Source organism: Hemicordylus capensis, chromosome 3, assembly GCF_027244095.1.
Source record: "Hemicordylus capensis ecotype Gifberg chromosome 3, rHemCap1.1.pri, whole genome shotgun sequence".
Taxonomy (NCBI): Eukaryota; Metazoa; Chordata; class Lepidosauria; order Squamata; family Cordylidae; genus Hemicordylus; species Hemicordylus capensis.
This window is the reverse complement of record NC_069659.1, coordinates 39198651-39216967: the sequence shown is the minus strand read 5'-3', so window position 1 is coordinate 39216967 and position 18317 is coordinate 39198651. Positions and strand designations below refer to the sequence as shown.

At 46.2% G+C, this 18317-nt stretch overlaps 1 protein-coding gene across 3 annotated transcripts in view; it reads left to right on the top strand.

Annotated features, from left to right (window-relative positions):
• The window catches only part of SLC46A3 (solute carrier family 46 member 3), a 30205-nt gene extending 12526 nt beyond the window's left edge, over positions 1-17679 (top strand). For 2 of the 3 annotated variants that reach the window (XM_053312079.1, XM_053312078.1), the window contains exons 5-8: positions 784-940; positions 5587-5660; positions 5884-6745; positions 12991-17679. In XM_053312079.1, coding sequence (XP_053168054.1) covers positions 784-940; positions 5587-5660; positions 5884-5975 — 323 coding nt within the window. In that variant the 3' untranslated portion in view covers positions 5976-6745; positions 12991-17679. The remainder of the gene's footprint in view (positions 1-783; positions 941-5586; positions 5661-5883; positions 6746-12990) is intronic. The other variant, XM_053312080.1, reaches the window with a different exon arrangement.
• Positions 17680-18317: the final 638 nt, after the last annotated feature.

Genomic DNA, 18317 nt, shown 5'->3' with positions numbered 1-18317 from the left:
ACACATTATTGTGCAGACGTTAGGTTCACCATGAATAGTGTCAAGGCAACACTTTTCACTTGGAACTGAAGGTTGCTCAATCTAAAAAAATAATTATTTCATAGGATATACAGAACTACTGAAAAGATATCTTTATATCTTTTGATATATATGAGGAGACCTGGTCCTGTGGCAGCAAGCATGAATTGTCCCCTTTGCTAAGCAGGGTCTGCCCTGGTTTTCACTTGAATGCGAGATACATGTGTGAGCAGTGCAAGATATTCCCCTCAGGGGATGGGACTACTCTGGGAAGAGCATCTTCATGCTTGCATGCAGAAAGTTCTGTGTTCCCTCCCTGGCATCTCCAAGATAGGGGTGAGAAAGGATTCTGCCTGTAACCTTGGAGAAGCCACTGCCAGTCTGGGTAGATAATATTGAGCTAGATGGACCAGTGGTCTGACTTGGTATAAGGCAGCTTCCTATGTTCCTACCGTATCTAAGATTGGCTAGAGTTGAAACTGAATATACAAAGGTATAAAATGTTTAGGATTGAAGTCTAAGTATCTGTCAGTGTTAGTAGGGGATAGGGCTGTAGCTCAGTGACTGAGCATCTGCTTAGCAAAGCAGAAGGTCCCAGGTCCAAACCAGCTAGGGCTGAGAAAAATTCCTGAAACCTTGGAAAGCTGCTGCTAGTCAGTGTAGGCCGTAGTGAGCTAGATGAACTAAAGGGCTGACTTGGTAGATGGTAGCTCCCTATGTTCCTATCCTTTGTAATCCACTTCTTCTTCTTTTTTTTAATGACAGGTGCTGTATTTGCTTGCATTGCCTGCTTGGAAGTTGTGATTGGTACCATTGCACTTACTGTTTTTGATAGTATATATGCAGTGACTGTAGCCTGGTTCCCGGGCTTCAGTTTTCTCTTATCAGCTGGTCTCTGTATAGTCCCGTTGTGCTTGCTGAGGTGAGTATAGATCATACATGCACCGTCCTTCCGGTAAGTGTAGTAAGTCAACATGGGGAAGCCCTCCTGGCTTCCCCCAAACTAGGAAAAATAGCTTGGCTGATCTCTGAGCCAATCCAGGTTTGCCCCCTGTTACATTCCTGTCTGCCAAGCCGCTGGTAAAGCTACAGGAGCTCAGCTAGATCAAGCTGATTAGCAACACTACAGAGGAACAGCTGGAATCACACTGGTTGCTGCTGCTGAGCCTGCTAGAGGCCTTGTGGTCTTCATGGTACTGGGAGTGGGGAGCATCCTGTCCTCTCCACCCATTGGAGGGCTGCCCATGGAGAGCCCAGAGCGATGCAGGGAGAGTATTGGCAATGGTCAGCAGCTGGAACAGCTGGCGTCTGGAGCTGGGCGCACAGAAGGTAATGGTGAGCAAGTGAATGCAGGAGTGAGAGAGTGGTGCTACTTAGGTGCTTTGCAAGTACCCTTGCCTTGGTCTTTCTCCCCCATTGGGGGCGGGGGGATGTTGACTCAACCATGATGGTTCAGACAGTGTTTACCTTTCCCCCTATAGGGAATTGGGGTGGTCCACAATATGCAAGGCCTGTTGGTTGAACTCAATGTGTGTAGCTGTGATCTTGTCGAACAAAAGGAAAAGAAGCAGTGGGCTATCCATGACACTGGTGGGAGCAGAGGGCCTGTGGCTGCCCTAGAGGGTTAGAATCCTAACCCTAGAGCAGGCCTGCTCAGCTTAGGCCCCCCCCAGCTGTTTTTGGCCTACAACTCCCATAATCCCCAGCCACAGTGGCCAATAGCCAGGGATTATGGGAGTTGTAGGCCAACATCTGCAGAAGGGCCATAGTTGAGCAGCCCTGCCCTAGAGGGAGGGTTGGGCTCATATCCTTTACCAGGACAGGCTAAATCTTGGCTGGTCCATGCCCCTCCCCCACAGCCCCACTTCTGCACAGTATGTACTTACCCATGTGTCATCTTCTTGGGGGTCAGTGCTGCTGCCCGCTGGGGAAGAAAGGACTGTGTAACCAATACAGTTCAGACAAAACACTGTCGTCAGCTGTGAAACGGAAGGGATTCAAGGGGAAGACAGAAGACATTAGCAGCAATCATACTCTGAGCCATGGTATCCACTCCTCTCTGCTTAAGGGACTGTAGAGCATCTGCTTTGCATGAAGAAGGCCTCATGCCTTGCCTGGCATCTCCAGAAAGAGCTTGAAACCTTGGAGAGCTGCTGCCAGACAGTACTGAGGTAGAATGGACCAATGGTCTGACTTGGTGTAAATCTGCTTCCTGTGTTTCTCTCTTCTGTGTAAACATGTCTGTGGCTTTTATTGTTCTGACCGTGAAATGGGAGTTCCTAGAGCTATTTGTGTCCGGAGTTCTAAGGCAACGTACTTGCCAGAGTTCTGAGAAGAGGTGTGTTAGCAACCTGCTTTTCCTGGATGTCTTCTGACTCTGTTTTATGTGTCAAGAACTCTTATTTATTGATTTGATTTGGTTTGATTTGTATACCACCCTTCCTAAATGGCTCAGGGCGGTTTACAATTAAAACAGTGGTTTCATCACACACTTCGTCAGCAGGGTTTTTCCATGTGTGCTCTAAGTAGGTGCATGTGTGTTCCATGTGTGCTCTAAGTAGGATAGAGTTATAGCCCCATGACACACACCCTATCCTCTGAGTTCCCTGCCTGAGATTTATCGGGGAAATGCTTGACTAACAAGCAGAAGGTTGCCAGTTCGAATCCCCGCTGGTATGTTTCCCAGACTATGGGAAACACCTATATCGGGCAGCAGTGATATAGGAAGATGCTGAAAGGCATCATCTCATGCAGCGTGGGAGGAGGCAATGGTAAACCCCTCCTGTATTATCCCAAAGAAAACCACAGGGCTCTGTGGGCGCCAAGAGTTGAAATCAACTTGACAACACACTTTACCTGTTCTACTACTACCAGCAATATTTTATTCTGCTTTTCAACAAAAGTTCCCAAAAACAGTTTACATAGAAAAATAATGAATAAATAAAAAGGTTCCCTATCCCCAAAAGGCTCACAATCTCAAATACTGGTGTGGACGTGCTACATTTGAGCGCAACATTAATCTGATTCCTGTGCTCCCTGGCTTTTATTTTATTTATCATATTTATCTGCCACCTGATGTGTGCGTATCTAGGCAGTGTACACAGTTTAAAACAAAACAAATATAAACAGAGTAAAAACAAATTCATTGAATAAAAACAGTTTAAAACAATTTCATGAGTGAAAAACAAACAGTTTTAAAAATTAGTTTGAGAAAACAGGTGTCTTGAGGGTCTTTCTAAAAGCAATAGGAGATGCTTTTATTTTGACAGGGAGCATATTCCAAGCCCCAGGGCAGCCACAGAGAAGGCTTGGTCCTGAATCGCATCAAATGAGCCAGTGGCAACCATAACCTGGACCTCTCCAGATGATCTTAATAGGTGTCAGGGTGTATGACAAGGAAGGCACTCTCTTAAGTACCTTGGACCCAAGCCGTAGAAGGCTTTATAGGTAATAACCAGCATTACATGAATGGGGTGAGGGGTGATATGGGGGAAGTGAATGAATGGATGAACTTTATTGTGACCAGCTTGTTAGTAATACATCAAACACAATACAGTACATAAGTTAAAAAATACATTGTACAGAAAAATCAAAGCATTAGTTACTTTTTAATTAGCTGTTGACAGATACTACAGGCTGCTGCTCAGAACTTAGCCACATCAAAGGAAATGGCTGGATTCTGGTCACAAAGGAGGAAAGAATTAAACACATACCCAATTGACCTTCCTGGAAATTTCATTTAAAAGGGCAAGATAAAACTATTACACCTGCCCTGGTAAAAAGGGCAGTGTAAAAGTACATGTCTCATTGTCTCAACTTCAGTTGGGGGAAGTGTATTTTGTTTCTCATTTCTGTACCGCAGAAATGTCTTGTTGGCACAATGTTGCACGGGCTGGAAGCCGTGTCCGAAAGCTGATAGACACATCAATAGTGCTCCCCATTTGGGGACCCTTTACCACCAGATTTGAAGCAGGAGGGGTGGGGAGTCTACAACTTAAGCAATAGGGTATTCGGCATGAGACACTTTTGATCACAGAGCACAGAAGGGGGGATTTGAGGGATGGAAACTGTGGAGAAAGGGCCCTTGCCAAGAACAGCCAAAGTGAACAATGCAGCAGACGGAGCATGTTGCTATCACTTCACTTCTCAGAACCTTCCCAGGTCCTCTGCCTCAGGATTCCACACACTCAATAGGAACTTGCTTGCCATGATCTCAGTCAGGGATGCAAGGACAATGCACCCTGTGCAGGTGAATAAGGGTGGGGGAGGTGCCAAGCATAGTGTAGGGGTTAGAGTGTTGGACTAGGACCAGGAAGACCGTGAGTTCATATCAGCCATGAAGCTCACTAGGTGACTCTAGGCCAGTCATGTATCTCTCAGCCTAACCTACCTCACAGGGTTGTTGTGAGGACAAACATAACCACATACACTGCTCTGGGCTCCTTGGAGGAAGAGCGGGATATAATTTATTTTTTAAAAAAGCTTCCAAGTATGACTGCTGCAAATATCTCTTGGCCTCATCCCTCACCACTGTGCAATTGGGTTAACTGTATCCCTTTTCACATGTTATGTGCATGCCTCATACCTGTGTGCACAGGTCACATGTTAGATTGAATGATTCCTGTCTATACCATGCATCTGAGCTGGGTACAGGTCCCTCCAACAAAAACAGACACAGCAATTAACACAAATGAATGCAGATGTGGTCGTTCACACCCAAACATGTACGTGTGTGCGGACAGCTGAATGCAGGCACACCAAAACAGGTCTGTTCCCATGACCATAAACTAGGTAGGAGACAAGTCCTGTCCTGGTTTGGAAGGGACACAAGCTCCCATTTTGCAATTGGGTGTTGGATAAAAACAAGGTTGGGAGTGAGGAGCTTGATGGTTTATCAAGCCTCAGCTGGGTAGGACGATTTTTCTGCCTTCCTCATCCAGAAGTGGGGGACAGAATCTGGGTAGGGCACAACTCGTCTGGTACTACTTCTGCCAGCTGAGGCTTTGCAGATCATCAAGCTCCCCAACTTCGGCCTTGTTTTTATCTCACGCAGTCACAAAATGGGGGTATGTGCAGCTCCCGAAACTGTGTTGGACTTGTCTCCTGCCCAGTTTACAGTCATGTGAACTGCCCGAATGTTTGCATAGGGCTTGAGTATTGGCTACACCAGAGGGTCTCAAGCCTGGGTCCCCAGATGCAATTGGACTACAACTCCCATCACCCCTAGCTGGAGATTATGGGAGTTGTAATCCAACATCATCTTGGGACCCAGGCTTGACAATCCCTGGGCTACACTACATTGGATAGCACATCCTTCCTCCTCAGCAGCATGTAAGAGTGCACAGGAGACACAAGCGTTAATAAAATGGGTGGGTGGGTAATATGAGGGTAAGGTCATGGGGAGCACAGCCTGTCTGTCTGGTCTTGTCTTGTCTTGTGTCGTGTCTTGTCTTGTCTTGTCCCTCGCTCGCTCGCTCGCATGCACGCACGGATGGTGCAGCTGCTGGCACTCCCTTCCCACCATTGCTATTGCTAGCCAAGCAGTCATGCTCCCTTTTTCCTTTGTAGGGTCACAGGTGCCCACATGGTTAATGAACAGTCACTGCACACAGAGGTCCAGTGCAACTCCCTACAGGGGAAGGGTATGTATTGTGTCAATCGCTTTGGTCTCTTCCCTTAGCAGTGGGAGGTAGGCTGAGGCAAGGAAGGTGGGAGAACACCCAGGTGGCACTACTGTCTCTCTCCATCACTTGCCCACCAATACGTCTTGTGTGTCCAGGTCTGGATTCCAGAGATGCAGGTGCTGATTGTTGTTCTCCTCACGACTCTCTTGACTTTTCCTGTGTTTCTCTTGGCTCTCCACAGACAGCCCTTCAACAGGTTTAGAGGAAATGACATCACCTGCTCCCAGCGCCGTTGCAGAAAGCAAGCAAGATGGGCAGCCGCGACTAGTGTGATTCCCACTGTGTTTGAATGGGGTTGCCTATCTTCTTGTTCAAGCCAGGCTCTTTTAGCTTTGCAAGCTGCTCGACAGGCAGTTGTGGGACAGTTGAAGCCATTTCCAGAGTGGAGGTGGCCCAGTGGGGTCAATGATACCTGTCTGTCATGCAGCTTACAAAGGCACAAGAGCCCAGTTATGGCAAGAAGCTTGGCAACCCTTAATCGTATGTCCGGCTTCCAAAATCCAATCCACAGCTGCTGCTCCTCAATAAAGGCTCTCTCTTCATTACCGCTACTGTTTCTTTGTTGCTGGGGTTAGCAGATAGATCGAGGTGGGAGGAAGGGATCCCTTTCTCATCTCAGCTGGTCTCAGGAGGGCCCAGGGACCTCTCTGCTACCTGGGCTCACTGCCTGTAACTTGTGCACTCTCTGGCTGCTTCATCTGCAGCAAGATAATGTGAACTGCCTAGAGCTGTTTGGGTTGTACAGTATAGAAATGCAATAAAGGATACATTCAGTGGTGTAGGACACTGGTGGCGGCCTGTGTCCAGGTTGGCTGCCACCCCTATGCTCACCCACTGCCGCCACTGGTCTCTGTGGCCCCATCCATGGCACAGTATTGTGATGTCACAGCCTCGCAACACCAGTCCCTGTTGTCAATATATTGCACTGCAGCCGACCTATTGCCATTTGCAGGACGTGGAGACAACCAGCTGGGGCTGCAGACTCAAGTGGCTGGCCAGCCAGCCAGCAAGAAACTGGAGGGGGGGCTAGCATGGCCGAGATGGTGAGCGAGTGGGTGGCAAATGGTGGGTTGGCCTGGTGGGGGTGTGCGTGCTGTGGAGGTGAGGCCGTATGGGGCCTGGTGTGGCTTCCTCTCTGCCCCATACGGCCCCAGGCGGCCTGTGTTCTTGGAACACGGACACTCAGTTATAGGTCCACCCCGAATAAATAAGAAAAGGGGTCAGAAGCCTGACATCTTATGAGCCTCCTAGTTACTGTAGGCATAATGAGCAGTGCAGCATGCGGTGGGTGGATGCAGGAGCAATGGCCAGCAGATCCAAGCCAGGGGCGTAACTACCATTAGGCAAGGGGAGGCAGTCGTCTTGGGGCCCCACTGCCTCAAGGGGCCCCCCAGAGGCACATCATATGATTCCCCACCCACCCATGTTGCACCCCCTATGAATTATGTTGAGTCTCTTGGAGATCGGCAGGAGCAGAGCGTAAAGAAACTAGATTCAATGTGAACTAGATATTCACCGTATTCATAATGGGGATGTGAGTGTGGGTGCACTATATATTGTGAAGTGTGTTTGTGTGTGTGTATCAGCAAGGGGCCCATTTTAAAATCTTGTCTCTGGGCCCCCTCCAACCTTGCTACGCCCCTGATCCAGGCACTGTGCAAACCAGCATTGGGGGGGGGGTGGCTAGGCAAGATGTCTGTGGACTCCTCCCAGTCCTTTCTTAGTGGGAGATCACATCCAGATGGGACTTTACCAGCTCCCAGGACTGTGCTGTTCCATGGGGCTAGGGCTCCTCGTGCAAGCCTCTTGGTCCTAGCATATATGGCTGGGGGGTGGCAAATGTCCTGATGCATCTGTTGCTTGTCTGTGGCTGAGTGGCTAGAGTTCCTCTGTAGAGTGTGAAAGGTTGAGCCCTGCCGGCTCCCCCCCCCCCCGCCCCGCCTTGCCCTGCCCCACCTTTCTTTTTTCTTTTTTTGCATCTGACAAGAATGGCCCTTGCCAGATTTGCAAGAGGTATGGTTGGCCTTCACCCTCCTCTTTCCTCTGGCTTCAAGTCTGCATTTCTTGTTCCCTGGTGTTTTGTGCGACCGGTGTTGGCCCCTTTAAAAGTGCAGTTGTATCATCCTTTGTTGCATGTTGTACTTACCTTTCTCTTTCTGGCAATGGATTTCATCGCTCGGTGGAAGAGCATCTGCTTTGCATGCAGAAGGTCCCAGGTTCAATCCTGGGCATCTCCAAGTAAGGCTGGGAGAGACTCCTGCCTGAAACCTTGGAGAGGCTGCTGCCAGTCAGTGTGGACAATCCTGAGCTAGATGGACCAATGGTCTGACTCAGTAGAAGGCAGCTTCCTTTGTTCTACCCCTGGGAGCTAGAAACCTTGTTTCAGGCAGACCTGCATGTTCCTTGGGCATGCCTCCTGCCAAGAGAGCGCTGGTGTCTGTGGGAATCAGGCTTTGTGTGACTGCTGGAGTAGGGTGAAATGACAAGGGGGTGCTTGCACTGCTGTATGCAACTTGGCTCCTTCCATGCTTGGGGAGGGGCAAGGTGGTTCTTCAGATGGCAGATTATTGGGGCACTCACAGGGTGGCAGTGCCATTCCCCCAATGGCGCAGCAGGGAAGTAACTTGCCAAGGGAGCAAGAGGTTGCTGGTTTGAATCCCCGCTGGTATGTTTCCCAGGCTATGGGAAACTCCTACATCAGGCAGCGATATAGGAAGGTGCTGAAAGGCATCATCTCACACTGCGCAGGAGGAGGCAATGATAAACCTCTCCTGTATTCTACCAAAAGAAAATCACAGGGCTCTGAGGGCGCCCAGAGTTGTCACCAACTCGACGGCACAGCTTTAGCAGGGTGGCAAGATGCTCCCTTCATCACCACCAGAACAGCTCTTAGGGACTGATCCGATGCTTCTGAGGAGTGCCTCTTCTCACGCTTCTTTGCCAAAGCTGCGAGAGGCACGAGGAAAGAAGAGGAGGCTGCCGGCAACCTTCCCTCCTCCCTGGCACCCATCCCACTTTCAAAGCTTTCAAGCATCAGTTGTGAAAGAGAAGTGGCCCCCAGCAGAAGCACAGGGCAAGGCAGCATTTGGCACCTCACCTCTGGTGCCGCAATACCTTGGCCAACCCATGGGGGTGGGATTGGAAGCATGCTGCTCTGTGACTGATAGGTGTTAGCATTGTTACCATGGTCACTGAGGGAGTTATTTATTTATTGACTGAGGCCACCTCCAGCCTCAGAGGCAGGATGCCTCTAAATACTAGTTGCAGGGGAGTAACTGTAGGAGAGAGGGCATGCCCTTGCCTCTTGCCTGTGGGCTTCTTAGAGGCATCAGGTGGGTCACTGTGTGAAATAGGGATGTGAAATAGGCCGTAGTCTTGCAGAGGGCATTTGCACATGCGCAGCAGCTGCCAAAAATGGCAGCCGCTTGATCTTACAGATACCCAAAAGGGCTGAAAAGGCATTACTTACCCGGCCGTAGTGGTGATGATGAAGGCTGGCGGGGGGAGAGGGAACCCATGCGGAAACCCCCACCCCCACCCCCGAGGCTTCAGCAAGCCCCCCAAAGGGGCTACAGGTACTTAATTGACTTTAAATTTAAAAAAAAATTCACGGACCGGTCCGAGACTGGACGGGACCGGGGGGGCGGGTTCGATGGGGAGCTGGACCAAACTGGCCTGGACCAAACTGGCCTGACCGAACTGGTTCCGTGCACACCCCTAGTGTGAAACAGGAGACCTTGGACCTGATCCAGCAGGGCTGTTATGTTCTTATTTTGCATATGAATATACCACCTGATGTGTATATCTCTAGGCTGTGTGCACAATTTAAAACAACAGATATAGAATTGTAAAAACAAATACAATCATTTAACAGAATAAAAAAATTATAACCATTTCATGGGATAAAAACAATAAAACAGTTCAGAATTAATTTCAGTTAAGAGCCTGAGAAAATGGGTGTGTCTTGGATCTTCCTAAACGCAAATGGAGATGGAGGTGCTCTTAATTTGACTGGGAGCATAGCCCAAAGCTCTGCGGCAGCCACAGAGAAGGCCTGGTTCAAAGTCGCCACCAAACGAGCCATTGGCAACTGTAAGCGGACCTCTCCAGATGATCTCAGTAGGTGACAGGGTTCGTGACAAAGAAGGCACTCTCTTAAGTACCCTGGACCCAAGCCATTGAGGGCTCTATAGGTAATAAACAGCACTTTTAAATTTTGCTCAGAAACATATTGGCAGCCATTGCAGTTCTTTTAAAAATAGGTGTTATATAGTCCCTTTGAGTTGTCCCAGAGACAAGTCTGGCTGCCATATTCTGTACCAGTTGTAGTTTCTGGACTACGTGCAAAGGCAGCACCATGTAGTGTGCATTACAGTAGTCAAGCCTGGAGGTCACCAGCATATGCACCACTGTTTTAAGGTCATTTGCCTCCAGAAATTGGCATAGCTGATATATCAGCCAAAGCTGATAAAAAGTGCTCCTGGCCACTGCCTCAACCTGAGGAACTAGATAGTCTTTTGGATCCAGGAGCACTCCAAAGCTATGTACCTGATCTTCCAGGGGAGTGTAAGCCCCTCTGGAACAGGTAGCTCTAAACCATCTCTTGAGTTCTGATCCTGCACAGTCAGTACTTCGGTCTTATTTGGATTCAACTTCTATCAGTTATCCCTCATCCAGCCCATTACCACATCCAGGCAGGCATTTAGGGAAGTTATGCCATTTCCTGATGTGTTTGATATGGATAAATAGATCTGGGTGTCATCAGCATATTGATAACACTCTGCACAAAACCTCATGATGATGTCTCCCAGCAGTTTCATGTAAAAGAGCATTGGAGACAATATGGAGCCTTGTGAAACTCCATACTTAGTTCTTGTTTTGCAGAGCAGCATTCTCCAAGTGACACCACTTGGAATCTACCAGAGAGGTAGGAACAGTACCACTGTAAAACAGTGCCACCCAATCCCACCTCCTCCAGACCACCCAGATACCGTAGTCAATGGTATCAAAAGCCAGAGAGAGAGCCAAAAGGATCAGCAGAATCACACTCCCTCTGTCGAAAGGCAATTGGAGATCATCCATCAGGCTGACCAAAGCAGCCTCAACCCCATAGCCCACTCGAAAGCCAGTTTGAAATGGGTCTAGAATAGATAATCTGTATCATCCAATAGTGCCTGGAGCTGGGAAGCCACCACCCTCTCAGTTACCTTGCCCAACTATGGAAGGTTGGAGACAAGCCTATAGTTGCTTAACTATATGGATCCATAGCAGGCTTATGGATCCATATAGTTGCTTAACTATATGGATCCATAGCAGGCTTCTTCAGAAGAGGTCTAATGATTACCTCCTTAGGTAAGGAGGCATCCTGCCATCCTCAGGGAAGCATTTATAATATGTACCAGACTCTCTCTGATAATTCTATTACCAGATGAAATAAGCCAGGCTGGGCAAGGGTCAAGAGAACAGGTTGTAAGGCATGTAGTCCAAGGCAGTTTGTCCATGTTGTCAGGAGTAACAAACTGAAAGTGATCCAAGCAAATCCTATAAGAGTTGTTGCTTGCACCAGAGCATCAACATAATCACTAGCAGAGCCAACTCTAAACCCTCGAGCCTTCTTGGAATCCTATTGGATCCAATAACCAATAACATGGTTATTGCTATCCATGTTGCTTCATTCTGCATTTTTTAAATATTTTTTTTGGTGTATTGCAACTTTCTGCTCCCATTTCTCTGCATCTGTGGGTTGTGGATTGTACTTAGTGGAGATTTTGAAAATAATCCATCTGCTTCATGAATATCTTATCTGGAATATACAGCCCTGAAAATGAATTGATTGTATACTGGATAAAACATGAAGATGGAGCAAAGAAGAACAGATTCAATGTTAAAAAAAAGATGAAACATTGAAACAGTCACAGCATGTCCTCCAACTGTGATGTGATCTCAGCTTTGCTACTCGCCTTTCACACTTACATATTAACAAGTTGAATGCTAGTTCAGTAGTTAGTCTTGTCCTTCTCCTATTTCCTTTTTGTTCTTAAATAAAATAAAATAAAATAGTTTGTGTGTAAAACATCACAGCAGCTAAAGAAGGCAGAAGCTGAAACATCTTCCCCATTATATATCAAGTTGATCAACAATAAATTATTACTATTTAATTTGAGGCTATTTAAGATAGTGCCTCCTTTGTCGTGAACCCTGCCACCTTTTACAGTCGTCTGGAGAGGTCCGGATATGGTTGCCACCAGCTCGTCTAGTGGTGACTCAGGACTGGGCTTTCTGTGTGGCTGCCCCAGGGCTTTGGATTATGCTCCCTGCTGATATTAGAGCATCTCCTTCTCTGTTTGATTTCAGGAAGATCCACAAGACTCTCCTGTTCTCGTAAGCTTTTAATTAGAATTAATTTTAATAATTTTAATAATTTGTTTTATATTGTTTTTATTATGTTTTATGTATTTTAAGCTGTGATTTTTAATATAAAATGTGCACACAGTCTTGAGATGTACATATCAGGCAGTATAAAAATATGATACATAAATACTATTATTTTTGAATAACTGCATCCTTCCAGGTTCCAGATAGTACTTGTATGGAGTTCTGCTTGCAGCTTTAAAAAGTGTGTGTATGCACACACACTTTTACTTGTAACAAATCTCATTAAAAACTATTGCAAAACTGCTCTGGAGATTAGCAAGCGGGAGGAAGTGCATTGGTAACATCATGGGTTTTAAGTAGAAGGCAGCCTTGACAACTGGATTTCTACCAGATCAAGCTGAACCATGCTGAAAACTTGCAGAACTGGGTTTTCAGAACGTGTCCTGGGACACAAAAAGGTCTCCGGCATGTAAACTAGTTGTGTGACCCCTGAGCGACACTGGTTTATCATTGCTTTTATTACTGAATTGTATTTTTGTTCTGATTGTAACCTGCCTTGGGCACTCTCTGAGTGGAAAGGTGGGATATAAATCCCAAAATAAACCAACCTTGCCTTGGATATGGTGAAGGTGTTTCCAGATGGTCTCCATTGCTCTAAGAATGCCTCTCTTTGCTCTTAATCGGAAGCTGACCTGATAAGTTTTGTTTCTGAGAGCAGTGTAACAAGACTATCCCTTTCAAGCTGACAAGGTCTGGTGTTGCCTCTTTATTGAGTCAACTAAACCTTTTCCCACCACAGCGCATGGGGACTTCCTGGTTTCTGTAGAGTTTGAGTTGGTGCTGATCACTTACTGCACTGGCTATTATTCCTTTCCCTCTCTGAAAAAAAATATCCCTTATCTCTTTCTCCCAGCTGCCTGGTGTGTGCCACTCCCCGTGAAGAGGACTTTGTACAACTTCTGAGTGAAGAAGACACCCCCGGGGAGAGTGCTGACAGCTGAACGAAGCGTCTGTCTCATGGCTGCTCCTGCCCTTTCGCTCTGATTTGCTTTAGTCGCAGTGGCTCACCCCATTGATTGTATTGCTACGTTTAAAGTGGGATCTGAGATCTCTGTTCCTAGATCACTACAAGAATGGACTAGCGTAGGTCTGCTGTAGAGGAGGCCTATAGGTTGGTGTGCAAAGGAGCAGACGGGAGAGTCATATGGCTGTCTTGGTTGTGCTAACACCAGGCAGTGATCAGTGCCGGAACAGTAGTGGTGACAGAGTTGGGATCACTTACCCAGAGCCAGCAGCAGACAGAGCCAGCCTCATCAAGAGGCAAACTGAGGGGGCCACAATAGGCGGTGGATTATCAAGGGGTGCAGAGGGATGGTAGCGGCTGCCCCAACCCCCATCTGCTCTCCCTGTCTGCTGCTAGTGGACTTGTGACCACCAAGGAAAGTGGTGGACAGGGCTAAAGCAGCATTTCTCAGGCAGTGGGCCGTGGCAGACTACTGTGCTACAGGGCATTGGCCAGTATGCCGCACTGACCATTCCCATAATGCATGGGGCTGGAAGTGCCCCCTTTCTGATGCCTAAAGGAGTGAGTCAGATGCCAAAGCCTGGAGTTCAAACTCCTAGCTTTTGCAGCTGACTCGCTTCTTTTTGCACTGGGAAGGGGGCACCTCCCTCCCTGTGCATTATGGGGTGATTCTGCTGCACATGTGGGGAATTTAAATCCCTGTGTTGGCAGCTGAATTGCTCCTTACCGCACCAGTAAAGCTGAATCACTCCTTTGTGCATCGGGAAGGAGGCTCCTCCTCCCTGGTGCACAAAGAGTGATTTAGTGCCAAATGTGGCGGGTTTAAGTCCCCCAACTTTGGAGCTGAGGTGCCCCCTTCCCATAAAGGAGCCAGTCAGCTGCAAAAGCTTGGAGTTTAAATTCTGGCCTCTTGCAGCGGAGTCGTTGCAGTGCAAATAAATGAACAAAAAAAATTGTATAGTGGCTTTGCTGCTGCAAAAATGTGTGCCCCATTTTTTATATTTTGGTCTAGGTCTACCTTAGGCACAGGAAGGTTGGGAAGCCCTGGACTAGAGCATCTACCTCCCACTCCTTACACTGGTGATGATCTAATGTGCCCAGCCCACAGGCATGAAGGGCCTTCTCTTCCCACACTGTACAGTCATCCCTCGCCAACCGTGTGGGTTCTGTTCCTGGAAAATCGTGCGGTTGGTGAATTTGCAGTTGACGGGCCATTGAAATCCAATGGCAAACAGGGGGTTAGGGGAATCATGGTCACGAAAGGACCGCAAAATACAGTAAAAATTAGAAATGAAATCTCCCCCCATTCCACTCAAATCACCAGGAGTGAGTAAGAGGAGTGAAGGGTACCCCTGAAAATGACCCCCCCCCCAAAAAAATTGCCAAAACAAAAAACCACCCTCAAATATTTTTTTTAAAAAAAATCTCAGCAAACCGCGGATACTCAGATTGCGGCTGCTGAGACCAATCAAAATTTCCCGGTCACGGATACTCAAATCCATGATTGGAAAACTCACAGTTGGCAAGGGATGATTGTATTTTAAAAGGAGGAGAACAGAGTGGAAGTGGAGAGGAGGAGGCTGGAGGGGAGATGCTCTAGCCCAGGGATTCTCAACTTTGGGTCTCCAGATGTTGTTGGACTTCAGCTCCCATAATCCCCAGCTCCAGTGTCCTTTGGTTGGGAATTATGGGATTTGAAGTCCAATAACATCTGGGGACCCAACACTGAGAATCCCTGGTCTAGCCTACCACTCTCCTCTACTCTATTCTCCTCCCTTCCCCTCCATCTTCTGCTGCATCCCCCTCCTCCTCTTCAAAACCAGCACAGGAGTGGAGCAGTTCTGCACATTGCTGGTTAGGCACATCAGTCTGCAGCCTCCTGGTAAGAAAGGGCAGCATTTGCCCCACATCAGATGCTCAAAGATCTTGAGCCAGACCTCACAGCACATAGGATGTTGCAGGTTGGTGATATTCATACAGTTGGAAAAATCAGTGCCTGGACAAAGAAAAAGTAACAAAGACAGAAGAAATTGGGAGAGAAACCTTTTGATTCCATTCCATAAAACTGTGGTCTTCCTGCTTAAACCTAGAATAGTAGGATCCTGTAGGGCAACAATACACGTTAGTTGTCATGATGGATTCCTTTTTTTAAAAAAAGGAAAGTTTTGCCTTTTTGTAAAATTGAGATTTGTAAAAATATTTTAGTTTTGTTTATTCATTTGAAAGGATTGCCATTTTAGAATATGACTGAATTCTTGCAATCCTTATTACATGTGGATGTCCACACAACTTAATTTTGAGTATATCTAGTGGCATTGAATTGGACTCAGCTTGATGTAGGCTGAAACAATGAGTTGACTTATCCTGCTTCAGGTTGCTCTTTGGAAGTTTTATTTTTGCAGGATCTATAGACCTGTGATCTGGATACACGTTGAGCCATTCACAACCTGCACATATCAGTTGGAAAAGGCAATTTGTGCGGATTTAATACCATGTTGATGCAATTGTGAGGCTGTGCTCTGTGTTTGGACCCTGATGTTGATTTGCACTTGTGTTTATGTGTTTGACAATTTTAACATGAATTGTATTTCAGAGATTTATCATCTCAGTGTGTCTGAGAAGAAGAAGAAAGTTCTGCCCTTGTAGCTTAAGAGAATTCTGTTCCTTTGAGACATAGGTTCCATTTCATGGATGAAACTTGTGACTACTTTAAACATTCAAAAGAAGCACAATGAAAGCAGAAGCAGCTTCTTCCATGCTTCCAGATGTGGAGAGATGCATTTCACCTGTGCACTCATGCACACTCTGTCCCCACACTGAAAGAATATGCACTTCCCTAGCTTCAGACAATACACAAAAGTATGGGGAGAGAAAAGCCACTCACATACAATACCTTTTTCTGAGTTCTCCTAAGTTCTTTTAGGGGAGTCCGCACTTTTTCTGGTCACTCTGGAAGATATCATTTCAGCCTGTGTGAATGAAGTGCCTTTGAGCTAATACTTGAAAAAGCATACACACCCTCGCTTAAGAAGTTGACCCAATTGTCATGGGCATTTTCTCCCATAGTCCAACTTCCCAATGCCATTTCAATATTTCATGCAAACTTACCAAGTTGGGTATTAAGTATTTCTTGGATACATTTTTGCAATCTCATTATTTTGGACATTCATCTTTATTTTGAAATGTCCCCGTTCTTCCATCTGTATTTATTTCCAAACTTTATACTATCTACCATATTCTTCAGACATTCTAATGTTCACCATTGTGTTCAGTGAAGCATACACATTTCAGGATATACAACAAATGCCCGATTCTACTTTGCATGGTGGGTAGGCAGACTGTAAACAGTCCTGGCCAGGTGCTTTTTAAATTAATGTATTAATATGATTAATTCTCAACAATCATTGGCTGACATCTTGACCAATGAATAGGACTGTGGGGATGCAATGGAACCCTCGCACACCTCCTCCGGTCTCTCTCTGCACGTGCTGTTGAGCAAGCAGGCAAAATATCCCCACTTTGCCTGCGTTCTGGAAGTGATCTAGAAGAGAAGAAATGCATCACTGAGGGTCAATGACCTGTTACCTCTTTTACCAGATCACTTCTGGAGCATGGGCAGAGCCAAGATGTTTCACCCTGTTACAGAATAGTAGGATTGTGCAAAGCTTTTCCGCGTTGAAACATTTTGACTTGAAATGAGCCATTTCAAACTTGAAACAAAACACCCTTTAAATAAAGGTCCTGTTTCAAGCTCAGAACAAAACAACCCCCATTTCAATTCAAAACACTTTGACGTTTCGATTCGAAACATTTTGACGTTTCGATTTGAAACATTTTGACGTTTCGATTCGAAACATTTTGACGTTTCGAGCGCAAAATCCGTTTTGTGCCTATCCCTACAGAACACCATGTATAACTGTGGAAGTTACATGTGGGCCTCTGTTGTGTCCCCACAGCCTCTTTTTACACATAAACATTAGTCAAAATGTCAGCCCTTGTATAAAAGCACTGATGCCATTTATCTTGAATCAATTAGGACATTACAATCAGATTGACCTATCTACACAGCGAAGTACATACATAGGATATATTTCAGGTTCTGCAGTATGTGCTATGTACCATTCCTTTTCAATGGCAATCTTATGATTGCTTGACATAGAAACTAAGGAACGCTTAAACAGTTGCAATTGTGTATTTTGTTTACAAATTAATTTATTAAAATATTGGGTGTAATTTTAATGATGATTTTTTAAAAAATGAAATCCAATTATGTGGAAGGGAATTATACATGTTATACACATTAAAGGGGTACAATCCTGCACTTACAATCGCGCTTTGGACCTGTGAGGGCCACTTTGCTAAATGTAGCAGCCTGCAAAGCAGACACTTGCTATGCCTTTTGGAAGCAATCCAACACAGGGTTGTTTAAGCCCATTGAAATACATAGATTTAAGCATCCTTAACTTTGGGTCGAGTTGTGACTTGTCTTGTGTATGTGTTTATAGATACGCAGGTTTTGTGTGTTTGTGTTTTTAATTGTTGATCATAAAAGTCCACATGGTGTGACTTCAGAAGCAATTCTATCGCACACTTCTTTTTGCTTGGGTACCCATTGGGGTTGGTTCTAGATGTGCAGCAGAATGAAGTGGCGGTAGAATAACCTGTACCACTTTAGACTGCAGGTGTGGAAATGCATTTGTTAATGCTCCCCATGTAACAAACACCTTGCAAATAGGAAACTAGCTTCTTGGGAAGAAAGATTCCAGCCTGCTCCCACTCCTGCTGTTTTTAATGTAGTGGGACATTCAAAAATGATATCTTCCGCCTATAGTCAGAAGTGGTGCAGTCCATTTTAAAATCTCAGCATTTTATTTATTTTTATATAGTATTTATTTTTTACATTTTATATCCCGCTTTTCCTCCAAGGAGCCCAGAGCGATGTACTACATCCTTCAGTTTCTCCTCACAACAACCCTGTGAAGTAGGTTAGGCTGAGAGGGAAGTGACTGGCCCAGAGTCACCCAGCAAGTATCATGGCTGAATGAGGATTTGAACTCAGGTCTCCCTGGTCCTAGTCTAGCACTCTAACCACTACACCACACTGGCTAACATTATCACCTTATTCCAGGGGTCATCAAACCTTAGTCCCGAGATGATGGGAGACTACAACTCCCATCATCCCCAGCCACAAAGGCCAAAGGGAGAGCTGGTCTTGT